The sequence below is a fragment of the Amblyomma americanum genome, chromosome 10 (genome assembly GCF_052857255.1).
Source record: "Amblyomma americanum isolate KBUSLIRL-KWMA chromosome 10, ASM5285725v1, whole genome shotgun sequence".
Classification (NCBI taxonomy): Eukaryota; Metazoa; Arthropoda; class Arachnida; order Ixodida; family Ixodidae; genus Amblyomma; species Amblyomma americanum.
Genome location: NC_135506.1, coordinates 2,047,942 through 2,060,827, shown reverse-complemented (window position 1 = coordinate 2,060,827; position 12,886 = coordinate 2,047,942). Strand labels below are relative to the sequence as shown.

Below are 12,886 nucleotides of genomic sequence, written 5' to 3'. Positions count from 1 at the left end.
CCCCACCCTCTTTCCGATTTCCGTCTTTGGACGTTTCCGGTTTTCTCGCACACTGCAACCGCATTGCTTGCTTTCTGTCACGGTGTGCTTGCAGTTGTGTTCAGCTAGACTTAAGCCTTACATCCGGTGTTGAGGTTCGTCTGCAACATTTCGTCGCGAAGTCGGCATCTGATGGCAGCGCAGAAGTGACCTCACAATGCCCTTACGTTAGAAAGGAAGGTGGAAATAATCAATGACTTCGAGAGTGGTCGATTCACAAAAACATCGCTTGCGATGAACTACGCTGTCCCCAAGAGCATCCTCACGAGGATACTTCAGGACAAGGATAAGCTGCGGGAGGCTTTCGGGACGTCACGCTTTGGCCCTCAAAGAAAACGACTGCGGGTGGCCAACCACGAAGATCTGGACAAGTGCCTGGTGGTTTGGCTGCGGAGAGCCCGCAGTGAAAACATTCCAATCAGCGGGCCACTCAATCACGCGCAAGCAGAAGAATTTGTTCTGCAGCTTCGCATCGAAGGTTTCTCGTGCAGCGAAGGGTGCTTGACGAGATTTAAAGATCGGAATGGCATAGTGTATCGCGCCGTTTCAGGGGAGGCTGCCGCTGCAGACACGACAGCATGCGGGGACTGGCGAGCAAGACGGGTCCCCAAAATACTTCAGAAGTGAGCAGCCTGTCTAGTATGGGTGGCGCCATCCAAAGAAAACGGTTGCGAGAGCTAAAACAATCAAACATAAAGTGCTTTTTCACAAGCCAATAAGTTGCAGTTCCCACTGATTTCCACGGAAGAAGTGGACTATCGACATTTTTTTTTTTAAGTTCAGTAGTGCTTTGAAAAAAAAAAAAGTTCACTGCTTACTGCTTTTGTGCAATAATGTTTGTGCCCATAGTGATCCGTTCTCTTTATTATCTATATTTTTCATTTGAGATCTGCTTCCGCAGAGACTGCAAACTGCGCGCACACCCGCCTCGTCGGGACCAAGCTGCGCGAAACGGATTGCGAAATCCTGAACCTTCTCTCTCTAAACGGAACTCCTGATAAACGGAAGATATTTTTCCGGGCCCTTGAGGGTTGCTTTTAACGAGAGTCCACTGTATAGCTGTTAAAATATTTTCCTCTTGAGGGATATTCGTAAACTGCTAGCCATCATGTGAGGGTGCCTACCAAGCGCATTCCACCTCATTCTTATTCTCCTTGTTATTCCATTCTCACAGTGTGGATCTGCAGTCACTACCTGCACTAACTAGATGCCTTCCCTAATCACTTCCGGGGCATCGCTACCCATTATAAACTGCTGTTCCCTTCCTAGACTGCTGAACTGCCAAGTGTGAGGGTATGGGATTGAATTCTGACCGCATCTCCATTATACTGAAATGCAAAAGATGCATGTGCAATGTCAGAGCGTATAAAAGAATTTCGGGCAGTGGAAACTGATCCAGACTCCTCCACTGCAGCGACTCCTTCCTTCCTCCTTTTATCCCTCCCATCAAGGCATGGTTCAGGTGTCCATTGAAAGTGCAACCATCCCCACACGAGACACACGTCTTCACCAAGTACTACAGTACAAATTTTCACACTTATAAGAATGCACTGTTAGTAGGATGCGCAGCGACAAAGGCGTCCACCAAAACAGGCCTAGCTTCAGGCAGTGCCACCCATGGGAGGCCGCTAGTGCCCCATTAGTTGTTAAAACAAATGCTGGAGGGCACTAGGCACCTTAGACAGCATGGAGTGAGGCTAGCGGGAAAGGACAGAAGAAGGGTACAGAAATAAAGGCCGTCCATGTGGCAGCCATATGTGTCCAAGTTGTGCGACAGCAGCAAATCAGTCTGCCCAGCAGAAGGGAAGGAATGCAATGGTGAAGCAGCAGTGCTTACCTCGCGGTTGTTCTCACACAGTGTGACGTTGAACGGTGCATCAGCACGCGGCCGGCCTTGTGCGTTGGCATCAGAAGGCAGGTGACCTGAAACATGTAGTGAACCGGCGCTGTCCTGAAGCTACACTTGAAGACCATTTCAGAACTGTGATCTTTGATTAACCAGCACAAAAAGACAACAGACAAGTAGGAGGAAGGCAGCGTGGATGGAAGCGCTGAACTAACAACTTTTATTTCAGAATAAACAGGGCCAACATATTTGCACTGTTTCTAGTTCAGATCCGTGACGTAGAAACCTAGGTAAGGACCATTTTGTTCTTACCTACCAGCAGATTTTTAAAAAAACAGAAAAGGTCGTGACAGGCAGAATTTTTTGTAAAACAAGAAGGAAAGGCGCTATCCAGTAAAGCCTTCAAAGCTGCTCTTTTGTGCTACCACAAGGCGAAAACGAAATGTTGCTAAGATGAATGGCCAACAAGAAACAAAACAAAAAACCCATGGTGATAACAATGAAAGGCATTATCTTAAAGTTCAAAAGATAAAAGGGACAATGAAGTAAAAGCAAAGTGAATAACTGATGGAGGGCACAACATATGAAGAAAATAAGGTAAATGCTATAAAATACATGATAAAGCTGGGTTGCGTGAAAATGTTTTTCTTGAGGAAAGGAAATGTCGCAGTAATTTCCTCACATCTGGGTGGTGGACATCCGAACCACGCTGTAAGGGAAGGGAGGAAGGTGGGAGTGAAAGAAGAAAGAGAGAAAGAGGTGCCATCTATCCTGGAGGCCACGCTGTAAGGGAAGGGAGGAAGGTGGGAGTGAAAGAAGAAAGAGAGAAAGAGGTGCCATCTATCCTGGAGGACTCCGGAATAATTTCAGCCACCTGAGGATCTTTAATATGCACTGACATCCCACAGCACACGGGTGCCTACGCGTTTTCGTCCATCAAAATATGGCCGCCGCAGCCAGGTTCGTACCTGAGAACTCCAGCTCAGTAGCCGAGTGCCCTAACCGCTGAGCCACCATGGTGCGTTTGGTTGCATGACTACTAAAATCTGAAATCGCGTGTCAGATAGGCAAATTCTATTTTCTGATAGTAAAACTGAAGGTTTGCTTATGCACTGTTCTTTCAACTCTAGTATATTGGCTGCCTTGATGATTTCATGAGGCGTATGTTTTTGTTCTTTGCAATGAATTTTGTTACATTGAACAGGTACACTGGACAGACAGGTCGTTGTTTAAAGAGCACAACTATAACGCCAATGTTCAACAATGCTGCCATCTTGGCATCCATTGTCGCGATTGTACAGCTTTGGAAACAAGTTGCTTGCCTGAATGTGAAAAAAAAAAAAAACGTTAAGTCATTTCAAAGAGCATGAACACTAACGCAGACTGTTGGGCTAGTTGGTGCATTGTATTCAGAAAATAACCAGCCAAAAGATGCACACAGGAAAACTGAGAAGATAAGAAAGAGGCTGGAATCTCGCTATCCTCTTTCCTATCTTCTGCTCAGTTTTCCTGTGTGTCCGTCTTTTGGCTGATTTATTTTTTCTGAACAGAAACAGGCAGTCTCGTGAAATCACTGAGGCAGCCAAGATACTAGTGTAGAACTTGCCTACCTGTCACGCGATTCCAGATTTTAGTCATGCAATCCAGCTTTATCATGTGTTTTATGACATTTGTCTTATTTTCTTCATATGTTGTGTCCCCCATCAGTTATTCACTTGGCTTTTACTTCATCCTCCCCTTTACCTCTTTAGCTTTTTGCGGTGTTGCTTGTTGGCCTTTTATCTATTTTATGATTTTTAGCTTTGAAAATTATGCCTTTCATTGTTATCACCATAGGTTTTTGCCAAACATTTCGTTTTTGCCTTGTAGCATAAAAAAGCAGCTTTCCAGGTTTTGCTGGATAGTGCCTTTCCTTCTTGTTTTGCAAAAAAATCCTGCCTGTCATGTCGTTTTCTGTTGTTTTTTTGTATCTCCTGACATGTTTTCAATATCAAAATGGTTCTTACCTAGCTTTCTACTTAACAGGTCTGGACTAGAAACAGTATAACTATGTTGTCCCCATTTATTCTGAAACAAAAGTTGTTACTCCAGTGCTTCCGTCCACGTCGTCCTTGTCTTTTTGAGCTGGTTCATCAAAGATCGTGGAAGACCAACTAGCCCAACAGCATGTGTTACTTTCAGAACTCTGTCTCAAGAACCACATTAAACCCCACAATTACAATATACAATTTTTGTGTAGGACCTTTGCACAATGTTCTGTTTTGTATGACTTTGAATAACAGTGGAAAACACTTACTTCTTTGATGTGCCTTTCTGTGCATTAATTAAAAATGTATGCAAACTCCCTCATTTTTCCACTAATGTTTTGTTGTTGTCTTAATGCTCTTACGTTGTTTTATTATGCCTATGCCTCATCCTGCAGCTCTTTAACAACCAAAATGCACATTCAGTTTGGCTGCTGAATTTTTTGCAGCCAGAACAGATCTGCGATATCTGTAATGCTACCATATAAGATTGTAGTTTATGCGGGTTTAACGTCCCAAAGCGACTCAGGCTATGAGGGACGCCGTAGTGGAGGCTACCATAAAGAGCTATGTGGTTGATCTCATTGCTCATCTTCCTGTTCACTGAAAAATATATGCTCTTAATGCTTCACAACTGTGAGCTTTTTCAAGCAAGTTCTACAACAACACGACGGGTGTGTTTCAGGTGGGACACGAGCCACCTCCTTAGTTCAACTAGGTTGTGCCGACTTAACTAAGGGTACAGTATCCTGATCCTAACGTCACAAATTCAACATGTACAATGCTACTAGTTCACGCAATCGCTAAAGGAGTAGAGACAACAAATTCTCTGTTGAACTTTGTTTTTTCTTCATGGTGAGTTAGACATTAGTCAACATAGATCACCAAAAGTCAATTTTTGCCTGCGAACAGTAAATACTTAATTATTTTTTTTTTCTCTCATATGCAATTTCAGTTTTGGTTTCAAAAACTGAACTATAGCTATGACAAGCAGCAGTACTAAGGTGACATAAGGCATAATAAAACTGCGAAATAACCGCTGCTTTGTTGTTTTGACTAACCCTAACTCTTGTACATGCCTGTCTCAGGATCTGGAAAAACATCACGGGAACGAGCACCAATTATATTGCAGTTATTGGGCTCCTCACTTAAACCGCACCTGTGATGTTGTAGCTACAGCATAGCTCTTGAAACAGAAAAAGACAGCATGGGGGAAGAATATTCAATCACGAACTAATAACTGGTCACAGACAGATTTCACATGGTGCTACACGTTTAATCGTTGCAACTCATGCCAAAGCTAGAACACACTATGAAAATTTGAGGTCTTCACTCTTTTGTAACAGCTGCAGAGTCTCCTCTCTATTTGGGTATTTTATAATCTGAAGGGAAAACGAAAGGGAAGAACGGAAACATGACCGAAAGGTTTAATTCCTTTTCATACTGATTTTGCCACAACACACCGTGGCAATAAAAATTTACAGTCCCTTCCCCATGTGACCAATCCCAAGCTCACCGATGTGCGATGGGTAGCGTACACCCAGATAGGCTGCACCCAAGAACACAAAGAAGCAGGCAGCAGCCAGGAGCAACACGAACGAGACCCACTGGTAGCGGGGCTTCGGTTCTGCAAGCGCTGTGTAACCATTTCCCCGACTTGCCTCTGCAAGACAACAAATCGCATGAAGTCCCGATTTGGTTTGGTAGGCTACAGTTTCCACGCCCACCACTTCATACAGATGCCTGATTGTTGGCATTTTTTGGCCGATGTGACACTTGTGCCACTAAAGGTTGCAAAGTGTGTTCCATCTCATCATAGCGTGGCCAGCTGCCAGTGCTAAAAAGTTAACTCAGCCAACAAGGACATGCCAGCCTGACACATGACTATAGTGGATACAACTAAATAAATGAAGCAGCAGGTGCCCCTCAAAGGAGGTACTCCAACCACTGGCATCAACCTCTTGTCACGACGTCGTCGTGGTCAGACACTTCGCACCTGTGAATGCAGGCTAAGTCTTAAAGGTGCACTAAAGAGGAATCTGAACGTGGCAGCTTGCCGCTTTGCCATCGGCGAAGCGATACGTAAATCAGAGCCCATGTATATTTTTATTTCCAAGGGCCTAATTTGCGGCTATGTTGTCTGCGACTGAAACTATTCATTCACAGAAACCTAAAAAACTAAATAAAAGCGAAAGCGGAGCTGCCCCTGGACTGGCTGAAAGGCACTCCACGCGTTGGTTGACTCCTCCTACCTTCAGTGCTGAGTTCAAAAAAGAAAGGAGCCGGGACACTTAATATGATTTAAATTAGGGAAATCAGCCACACAGGACAGTAATTTGAAGTTTCTAAGAATGTTCAGAACGTGTAGATTGAGTTCCCGCGGTAACAAGAGAACTTCAGATTCCTCTTTAGTGCACCTTTAACAGTTTACTGCGACTTCATGCTGCCGTTGGTTAGAGAGTCTCCAATAAAAGGAATCTGCCACTTTGTTCACAAGTTGTGCCCGACTATAGCTTCCGTAGAATTATTTTCCCTGGAGCCTGGAGTCACACATGCGACGCCATCCGATTTCTCAGGCCACCTGCATGTGTTGCAATTTTGGAATTCAAAAAGGTTTGGTTGGTTGGTGTATGGAGTTTAACGTTCCAAAGCGACTCAGGCTATGAGGGATGCTGTAGTGGAGGGCTCCGGATAATTCCGACCACCCGGGGTTCTTTAATGTGCACTGACATCACAGTTTACATTGGCCTCTAGCATGACTAGTGTTCATTGCTTCCAAGGTGTTAATCATGGCAACACGGTTGTAAGCACCAGCAGGGCATGTTTTTCTTGTGGCTTGCACAACTGTATTGCCAGCTTGCACTCAAGTTTTGTCAGTTCATCGGCAGTTGCAAAAGTGGCTGTGTGCAGCAAGGCAAGACACAAGCCTGTTATTGCCTCATTGTCAGCAAAAAACGTTGCCAATGGGCTTGAAAACGTGCGGTCACCATCAACAGCTTGACAGTGCCGACAGCCACTTGTGCGCGCACCGAGCTAACAAACCAGCTAAAACAGAATCCAGTGCCCTGTGTACCTTCTCTTTGCCAGAGCCTTTCGCACTGGTGGTTCAACATGTATCATCAACCAAGCTGTCTTGCTATTCTGTTGATACAGAGACACTGTGTCAGCACTAAGCAAAAGCACAAATTAAGTGAGCAACAGCCAGGCAAAATCGGATGCAAGCCCTCACGGCCATGACCACTCGCTAGGTGCTCCTGACTAGGGTTAAAAGCCACACACTTCATCATTTGTGCTTCATTTTGACCGGACAGTACACTGGACAGATTGGCTGTTTCCTGAAAGATTACCAATGTGAGCACCACCACAGTGTGCAAAGCAGGCTGCTCAATTTCACTTCCACCAATGTGCATCTCTATTCGAAGACTGCTTTGAAACGGACACAAGTACCAACCAGTGAATTAGTGAGGCTACTGAAGCCTCTTAAACAGCAGCATACGCATGGGAAAATATGTCGCCATTCCGATGGCAACACTCTCACGTTTTGTTGCAATGATGGATGTTTCCTCATGTTGTTCCATTTGAGGTCCTGTGCAAAGCCTTGTTATCTAATAGGCGACTCAGTTGTGTAATCTTCCTCCTTGCTAATACAACATATTCTGCTGCATGTGAAATAAAGGAGTTGGCACTTCTACTGCACGCTTTCTTCCCTTTTTGTCAGCATTCCTTATTCATGCTACGAACACCCACAAGGAATCCCAATTAGCCTGAACTTTTCAGCTGCTATGTTCGCACTGCCCACCAATTCTCTTTAGTCGCGGCAATAAGGTGACAGGGCACCTGATAAGGTGTCCAAGAACATATGCAACCTGCACATTGCTGTGTCAATTGGAACACATTTATGCATTGGTAAATGACTGCCATAGCTCGAGTACCTTTCGAATGCCCACTCTTACTGAAAGCACATCGGAGCTCTGCAAGAATGAAAGATTATTTTAGCAATGCACCCGAACACTTGTTGCAGAGGTTTTAGGAATACGCAATGCGTTCCGCTGCTGGCAACGAGCTAACAGACTCAATTTCTGGGCGTGACAGTGAGGTTTCAAATGTGGTGGAAGGCAAAAACGAAACAACGCGGTGATGAAACAGGCTGGTTTGATCGACCACTTTCAGCACAACCAAAAATTGCAACAAGGCGCATTCAGGCCGAACGCGGGTCCACAAGGCAGGCCTCACCGTCAAATTTGTGCACGAGGAAAGTGCTACTGTTGTACGATTGTGTCGACGGCGTCTGCGGAGGCTGGTATGGCGCTCTGCTGTACGACAGCGGCGATGCCTGCGACGTCTGGAAGTGGTGCGACCGCGAAGGCAGCGCGCCGTCACTGTCAGTGTCCGAGAACTCATCCGCAAACGTGGATGTGTGCACAGTGCGGCTTCTCAAGCTGGGCCGCGTGAGCGGGGACGCGGGCATCGAGCGCCGCGCCCTTTCGGTGTTTGTCGCCGCGTTCGCCCTCCTTCGTGCCGGCGCTGCAGCGGCGGCTGCTGACCTGCGGCGCGTGCTGCGCTGATTGCTGCTTCCCGCGTCGCTGTCATCGGAGCTTAAGGTGGCCAGATTCGCGGAACCGTCCGACACAGCGGGGCTGCTCCTGCGCGCGCTGCTCAGGGCGCCGTTCTGCAGCTGCGACAGCCTGCGCTGGTATGTGGCACGCGTGGTGTCCGTGATCGGACCGACGTTTTCATCGTATCTGGCCAGCGCCGCCCGCAGGCTGTCGTCGTCCAGGTCTTGCGGTGCGCGACGACGGCTAGCCATGGCCTCGGTCGCGCGCTCGACTGCAAGCGGCGGAACGTGGGACGGCGGTCAGCAGCACGCGCTCGTCATGGCGCGCTCCGCGACACCGCTCTTGCGTGGGCGTCAGCTTAGCCGGCTCCGACACCAGTTTGCCATCGATGACTGCGTGTTTCGCGTTTGTCTTTTGGCCCCGACTAGTCCTTTGCCTGTAAGCACTGCGCGGCGTTATTCGGCTTATCTGAGTAGGATGGGGCTCCAGTAAACAACGGCGGAAAAAGGAGACGGGCAACGTCTACCCGTCTACGGCTTGTTTTTGTTGGCTTTTGGCTCGTGTTGGGTTGCCAGCCCCGCAAAGGTGAATCGGTCTGTCTGCAGCGGTGCCGGCGGTGCTGGTGGATGATATGCTTTTCTCTGCCGTAAAGCCCGTAAAATATGGAATTCGGAGCTCGCATGTACCGCAAGGGCCTTGTCCTATATCTCACAACGCAATGTACAGCCATTTGTGAAAAATATACAGGCCACCAGCAGGTTTCATGGTTCGCGCCGTTCGTGTAAACTTGTTTGAAAGCGAATGTTTCAAAGGCGCCCATCACTTTCACACGTACACAAACGACGTCGAACGGTTGATCGTCCACTACTGTGGACTAGCTCTGTTTCATCATAGCCAATTTCCGCTCTTCTAAGCGATAAAAAGAGATTGAAGTTCCTTAAGGGCGGCCGCGTTTCGTGGAGGTGGAAAATGAAATGAAAATTGGTTTTAAGGGAAAGGAAATGGCGCATCTGTCTCACATATCGGCGACACCTGAACCGCGCCGTAAGGGAAGCGATAAAGAAGAATGAGGTGCCGTAGTGGAGGTCCCCGGAATACCACGCGGAGATCCTTAACGTGCACTGACATCGCACAGCACACTGGCGCCTGAGCGTTTCGCCTCCATCGAAACGCAGCCGCCGCGGTCGGGTTCGAACCCGGGAACTCCGGATCAGTAGCCGATCGAGCGCCTTATAGCCACTGAGCCACCGCGGCTGGGTGGAGGTGAAACGCTAAAGGCGCCAGTGTGCTGTCAGTGCACATTAAATTAGATCCTAAGGCGGTCGAAATTATTCCGCAGCCCTCCACTACGGCCACCCCTTTCTTCTTTCACTCCCTCGTTTATACCTTCCCTTACGGCGTGGTTCAGGTCCGCCGAGATGTGATAGATACCTGCAGATACCCAACAACCATTTTTCATTTGAATTAAAACCCTTTTTCAATTTTTAACATCCTTTTTTTCATTTCTTCAATTAATCAGCTATTTACAATGATTTATCTCGTCATCGCCTATCACACAACCACAAATTACAATGATTTTTAAACCGAAAGCTGTACTAGTCGTAGCTTGTTCAGGCTTTGAACCGAGGAGTGGATGTGGTGGAACTATTCCTGAATTATTCACCAAAATGAGCAACCGTTCGTCGTATACAGCATTGTGGGTGTTCCGAACCCCTGTCGCAAGTCTCAGAAAGCATGCAATTGAAGGTGCATATATGTCAGTGGCCCGAACCCTATAGCTGTCAGCTAGCACCTTGACACCATGTAAGCCATATGTAAGCATAGAGAAATGATATATATATATATATATATATATATATATATATATATATATATATATATATATATATATATATATATATATATATATATATATATATATATATTTCTCTATGCTTACATGTTGTCGAGGTGCTAGCTGACAGCTATAGGGTTCGGGCCATTGACATATATGCACCTTCAATTGCATGCTTTCTGAGACTTGCGACAGGGGTTCGGACCAATGACGCATGCGCCTTCAGTTGCATGCTTTAAATAAGGCGCACGTGGTTGAGGTGTCCACCGAGATGTCGAGATCCGAGAGCTACCGCGTCCTTTCCTTTCCTCAAAACACATGCTTTCGCATTCCTCCACGTAAGCAGACTTAATTATAAGTGCCCTCAGAATTTTCTACGCAGCCCCAGATTATTTCCGACACGCGGTGCCGACTACTATACCACGCCGACTGCTTTTCGTTGTTGCGACCGCAGGAAGAATGAAAAGGAAAGTGCACGGGCCTGCCCAGTGGCTCAAGCTGAGCCACAATCGCTGCCACGTGCAGACAGTAGGAGAGTTGAAAGAGATGTCTATAGGAGAGGAAAGATTGAAAGAAAGGACGCGCATCGCAACAACCGTTTCATATCTGAAGCGATGACGACAGTTTAGCAACAGATACCCCCGGTGACAAGGAGCCCCCGCCACATGTGCGGGAGCCCCCAGATCCGCCCCGTAGGGCCACCGTTATCCGACAGTTTTTCGACCGAACCAGCTGGATCATGTTTGGGGCCGTTTTCAGTATTACTTCAGGATTTGTATCAAGGATGGAGAAAGATCGAAAGGATAAGGTATATACCCGACAGCGTAGATTGCTTTTCGACCGAACCAGCTGTATACGCTGTCAGGTATATCTTAATTACATTTCCCTTTCCTCTCTTTCTCCTTCCCTTTTTATTTTTAAATTTTGTTTTATTTTTTTTCATCGCTATCGTCATCGTTATCACCAACTTTCAGTCATCATCACTATCATCATCATTGCTATCACCAACTATTGCTGTTATCACTACTATCTCTAGCACTATCAGTAGCTGTCATCACTATCACTGCCATCCTATCACTATACCTATCTCTAGCACTATCACTATCGGCAGCTGTCATTATCACTCATTACCATCAACTATTGCTTAATCAAATTTTACATTTTAGTTTATTTACCACACAACTTAATGCGGACAACTTCCGTCCATATGCCACACATGAGCCAAGGAAGGTCTTTGGTTCGTTTAAAAGAAAAGCCAAGACGTCCATATACCTTAGATGCAACGTTTTTAAGGTCTTGACCCGCCGCGGTGGCTCAGGGGTTAGGGCGCTCTGTTACTGATCCGGAGTTCCCGGGTTCGAACCCGACCGCGGCGGCTGCGTTGTTATGGAGGCAAAACGCCAAGGCGCCCGTGTGCTATGCGATGTCAGTGCACGTTAAAGGTCCCCAGGTGGTCGAAATTATTCCGGAGCCCACCACTACGGCACCTCTTTCTTCCTTTAATTCTTCTTTTACCCCCTCCTTTATCCCTTCCCTTACGGCGCGGTTCAGGTGTCTGCCGATATTTTATTTCTTATTTGGCAAATACTGCCGGCCTGTGTTACAGGCTTTAGGCAGGAGTGGGGTACAAACATATTGATAAAAATGACAAGTACATTGCAAAAGAAGCAGATAGCGAACAGAGCAAAAACCAGTACATACAACATAAAATCGATTACAGACATAGAACATATGACATCGATCCTGGCAGCAAACGAAGGCATCGGACTTGGCCCAAAACAAGAATACATAAGAGCCCTATACATCCTTCAGAGCTTGTAAAAATAAATTCACCGATTCGCAATTGACAACATCAGCAGGTAAACCATTCCACTTAATGATAGTATGGGGAAAGAACGAATACTTAAATACATTAGTTTGGCATGAAAACGCGGCAACTTTCTTAGTATGGTAAGAGCGTGTAGGGTGTCGAGATGTGTGCTCAACTAAAATTTCTTCATCTATTGTTAGTTTATTGTGATAATACAAGTAGAATAACTAATTTTTCTCGATGACGACGCATGGCCAGGTGTTCGTCCTGCGGTTTGCAGTAGGGTTGTTGGGGAAATATTCCAACTGTAACAATTAAAGATAAATCTAGCAGCTTTGCGTTGGACATTTTCTATTTTAAGTTTGTTACTTTCGGTCCATATGTGAGAGATACTACGCCATTTCCTTCCCCAAAAACCAATTTTCCAGTTTTCAAATTGATAGACCTGCCGCGGTGGTTCAGGGGTTAAGGCACTCGTCTACTGAGCCGGAGTATCTGGTGTCGAACCCGACTGCGGCGGCTGCGTTTTTATGGAGGCAAAACGCTAAGGCGCCCGTGTGCTGTGCGATGTCAGTGCACGTTAAAGATCCCCAGGTGGTCGAAATTAGAGTCACTAAATAAATATTTATTGTTTTAATAAGGTTTTATTTAGTGACTCTAGTCGAAATTATTCCGCAGCCCTCCACTACGGCACCTCTTTCTTCCTTTCTTCTTTCAATCCCTCCTCTATCCCTTCCCTTACGGCGCGGTTCAGGTGTCCAAAGATACATGAGACAT

General features: G+C 46.3%; 1 protein-coding gene across 1 annotated transcript in view; it reads right to left on the bottom strand.

Moving 5' to 3' along the window:
• The window catches only part of MAN1 (LEM domain-containing inner nuclear membrane protein MAN1), a 46,434-nt gene extending 37,424 nt beyond the window's left edge, over positions 1-9,010 (bottom strand). The window contains exons 1-3 of the mRNA XM_077640824.1: positions 8,143-9,010; positions 5,426-5,572; positions 1,877-1,962 (exon numbers count right to left, since the gene is read on the bottom strand). Of these exons, the coding sequence (XP_077496950.1) occupies positions 1,877-1,962; positions 5,426-5,572; positions 8,143-8,716 (807 nt within the window). The 5' untranslated portion in view covers positions 8,717-9,010. The remainder of the gene's footprint in view (positions 1-1,876; positions 1,963-5,425; positions 5,573-8,142) is intronic.
• Between the last annotated feature and the right edge of the window lie 3,876 nt (positions 9,011-12,886).